At 40.0% G+C, this 3,859-nt stretch overlaps 1 protein-coding gene across 1 annotated transcript; it reads left to right on the top strand.

The window, feature by feature from the left end:
* Window positions 1-1,578: 1,578 nt before the first annotated feature.
* On the top strand, window positions 1,579-3,010 carry LOC135223236 (cingulin-like protein 1). The gene has a single exon (XM_064261727.1). The coding sequence runs from the start codon at window positions 1,633-1,635 to the stop codon at window positions 2,797-2,799; it is 1,167 nt and encodes a 388-aa protein (XP_064117797.1). The 5' UTR covers window positions 1,579-1,632; the 3' UTR covers window positions 2,800-3,010.
* Window positions 3,011-3,859: the final 849 nt, after the last annotated feature.

Raw genomic sequence — 3,859 nt, 5'->3', positions numbered from 1 at the left:
ATATACACATATATACATATATTTATTCACACCTCAGGACAAGTATTTTCAAAAATAAACAAGTTGAATATATACATATATATATATATATATTATATATATATATATATATATATATATATATATATATCCACTTTTTTCATACCCTCTCATTTGTTACAACTTTCGGATGACAAGTATCGTACAGGTTCTAGGAACTGCATTGAGCTGAATTGGAATCTGAACGCGTCTGAGTTTCAATTTATTTAGCACTTATAAAGTGAGAATATACTGGACTATATATTTTAGGTAAAATCTGTAAAGCTGGAATATACTGGTTCATTTGTATTAGAACCTGAGCCAATACTTATAAACTGAAAATATGTTGGTCAATTTACACTAATTCCCGAGCTAATAGTTATAAAGTGAAAATATATTTGTTAACTGATACTTACAATTAAGCTAGTAATACTTATAAAGTGAAAATATATTGCTCAATTTATACTTACAATTAAGCTAATATTTATAAAATGAAAATGTATAGGTCGATTTATACTAAAACCAGAGTTAATACTTATAAAGTAAAAATGTATGGGCCAATTTATACTCAGGACTGCCCTGATACTTACAAAGTACAAATATATCAGTCAATTTACATTAAACCCTGAGCTAATGCTAGTAAAGAGAAAATATGTTGATCATTTCGCAATTGTAACTTTGTTAACACTTTTAAATTGAAAATATCTTAACCATATCATACTGGAGTATGAGTAGATACTGATAAAATGTCAACAGTACTCCTGCCCTAAAAAAATTCCAGTAGGAACTGAGGAGGCAAAATATCAAATTGATATTTTTGTAACGAAATATCATATCAATAATAAATCTACATTCTAATTAGCTTTCTCATTTATGACTTAAATCGTGAATCAATTGTCAGCTATTTTCTACTAAAAATATAGTTCACATAGATATGTGTGTGTGTGTGTGTGTGTGTGAAGATTGGCTCCAGGGTGTTCAGAAAGTCCCTGAGGACTGCATAGAAATTCATTTCTTCTGAATGGCTACAGGGTGCTCAGAAGGTCCCCGAGGACTGCACAGAAATTCCTCAGGACCCAGACACATCAACTGTGTCCGGGGATCAGCAAGCATTCCCGAAGACAGCAATGACGCGAGAATCCCAGCAGAATCCAGAAACGTCACGCGTCTTTTTTTAAAAATTAATGATAAGTCAAAGAGAGAGTTGATTTATAACAAACAAAGATGTTTCTAAGTTTGCTTACAGTTGTGCTTGCACAGTGCTTTGAATTCGCGGTGTATGAAGTCCCCCGCGAGATTATGTGGTTTTTGTTTGCCATACCTGTTGTGCTATTCACTGAAGTATTTATACTTCGTGGATTTGGCATTAGTATGGTTCGGTTCTTTGTCGATTTCTCGGCCTTGGACAACCCTGGCTGTCTTGAGGAGGCTGGAAATCTAGAGAACCAAGTTGTTCATTCTGAGATTGACGAACTCGATATTTCGGATAACGAAGAAGACGACGCTTCGGATAATGAAGAAGACAGTCAGTCAGACTGCGGAGATGATGACAGTTCGGATAGTGGAGAAGAATCACCGCATTTGGATACTAGACGAAAGTTCGAGGAAGTAATCATGAAGAATGAAAATGCCTTTTTAAGGTTTGAAAAAGAGAGGTTAGAGAAAGACCAGCTGATAAATGAATTAGCACGGAAGGTAAAGGCCCTGACTCAAGGAAGAATGAAGATGGAAGAACACATAAGAGACCTCGAACTGTTGAACAAAGAAAAGGACACACAAATCTATTCAATGTCCGAAGAAATGCAAATATTGAAAAGCAAAATTAAAGAAAAGGCGAAGGTAACTGAAGTGCAAATGAAAGAGAGAGAAGAGAAGGACCAGAAGCTGATTATTTTGGAAAACACTGTCATAGTTCTCGAGATGGAGAAGGAGACGTTGCATCGAGATCTACAGCAAAGAGAAGAAGGCAGTATAGAAATGCAAGTCAGGATAACCGAGCTAAATGAGGACTTGCAAAGCCTTCGCAAAGAGAACAGAAGGAAAGAGAAGACCATTGAAAGTCTGAAGAAGGAAAGCGAGCAGAAGACCTCCAAGATCAGTGACTTAGAGGACGAGTTACAAGTCCTTGTCGCTGAGAAACAGATGGCCCAAGAAAATGTGAAACAGCTCCACAAATGTAAAACCGAATTAGTTGAGGAAAAGGAGGAACTGGAAAAGCTGAAAGAGGAGAACTTGCAGAAAGATAGAGAGCTCCTCCGACTGGAAAATGAGTGCACCCTCAAGCAAATGGAAGTCATCCGTTTGCAGAAAGCATCTCAAACTGTTGTAGCAGAAAACCCGACGGCAAATGGAAAGCTGAATGAAATAAGAAGAAGGAAAGTTCAACTTGAATTTGAATTGGCTGAAGCGAAGGAGGAATTAGAGACGACGGAGTTTGAAAGGATGGAGGCAATCTTGGAACTCGAAAGGCTCCAGGAAGAGACCTTGGCCAAGGCCACGAAGATCAGAGGCTTGGAAACTAAAGTCAAAATGCTTACAGGAGAAGAGAAGCGTCAAGGAATGAAGGGTCCTATATCTGAGAGGAAAGCTGAAGAGAAAAAGGCTTCGGATAAAGCTCGATGTCTGAGGAAGCCCCAGATCAACTGCGAAGCTCTCTCCCGACAAATAGACAGCCTCGCAGAAAAACTTCGCCAAATCAAGGGATCTGCAGCCAACCTCCGAAAACTGGAGCAAGAGGCGAAGATGTTCCGAGAGCTCTTCAGGGGAAATGCCGTTACGTAAAGGGTGCACACAAAGGAACCTCGGCATTTTTAGGAGAACTTGTGGTTTGCCTGCAGAAGAAACAAGCCAGGATAACTCTGCTGTTGGGAACAGGAACAGGCTGACTTTTGCGAAGAAAATCACTCCTGGATGTAGTTGTGGAAGCAGCTCTGAGCGGTGGACAGACTACAGCGGCTAGTGGACTGGCAACAAGTGCCCGAAGAGTGGATTGTTGTGCATCCCTTCTCCAAGATTGGACTGTGGTGCACCTCCTCTCTCTCCTGCCACATGATACCCTCGGGAATGGGTATCAATGCTAAATCACATACGTGGAAGGCAACCTCTGGCGCGGCGTAAGAACCCGTAAGTTTCATGCCAACTACATATGTGAATTGGGTTATGCATTGCATATTAAATCCCATTTCTTGCATATACTGCTGTGGCAACCTCTGGCGCGGCGTAAAACCCCGTAAGTTCAATGTCTTTTAAATATGCAAAATATGGGTTATGCAATGCATAATGGATCAAATACTTGCATATACTACCGTGGCAACCTCTGGCGTGGCGTAAAAACCCGTAAGTTTAATGCCTCCTATATATGCAAAATGTTTGATCCCAGTGTGGCAAGGGCACTAAGACATCGAAGGGTACCATCAGGAGTCGCTGAATTTCGACATCGTCTGCTCTGGAGATAGGAGGCTTCCTGTCTACAGCAAAGGAGTGATTGGACTGCAAAAGGAACCAGACTTTCCCAACAGTTAGCAGAGAAATGGCTTGATTTTGGACTCTGTAAAGGAACCACCTGTTTTCTATCAAATACAGAGGAATGACCTAGAGGCGTTACCAGATGCAGGGTCATCAAACTGAGGATTTCATTTATCTTGGCTAGCTAAGAAAGCTGAGAGAGGGGAAGGGCCCACCCTGGCAAATATAAAACCCCTTTCAATGACGCTCTCTTAGTAATGATGCCCCAGGGGTGAGATCACTTAAGATCGATAAAGGCCTAATATATGTATATATATATTGTGACGTTTATAGATCGCTTCATCTACCCAGCAATTAATTAATTAGTTTGATTTAG

The sequence above is a fragment of the Macrobrachium nipponense genome, chromosome 8 (genome assembly GCF_015104395.2).
Source record: "Macrobrachium nipponense isolate FS-2020 chromosome 8, ASM1510439v2, whole genome shotgun sequence".
Lineage (NCBI taxonomy): Eukaryota > Metazoa > Arthropoda > Malacostraca > Decapoda > Palaemonidae > Macrobrachium > Macrobrachium nipponense.
Note: the sequence above shows the minus strand (reverse complement) of the source record. Positions and strands in the feature narration are given on the sequence as shown.

What these genes read in the sequence shown, in the direction of transcription:
- LOC135223236 (XM_064261727.1), top strand. Translation starts at nt 1,633, where the DNA reads ATGAAGAATGAAAATGCCTTTTTAAGGTTTGAAAAAGAGAGGTTAGAG.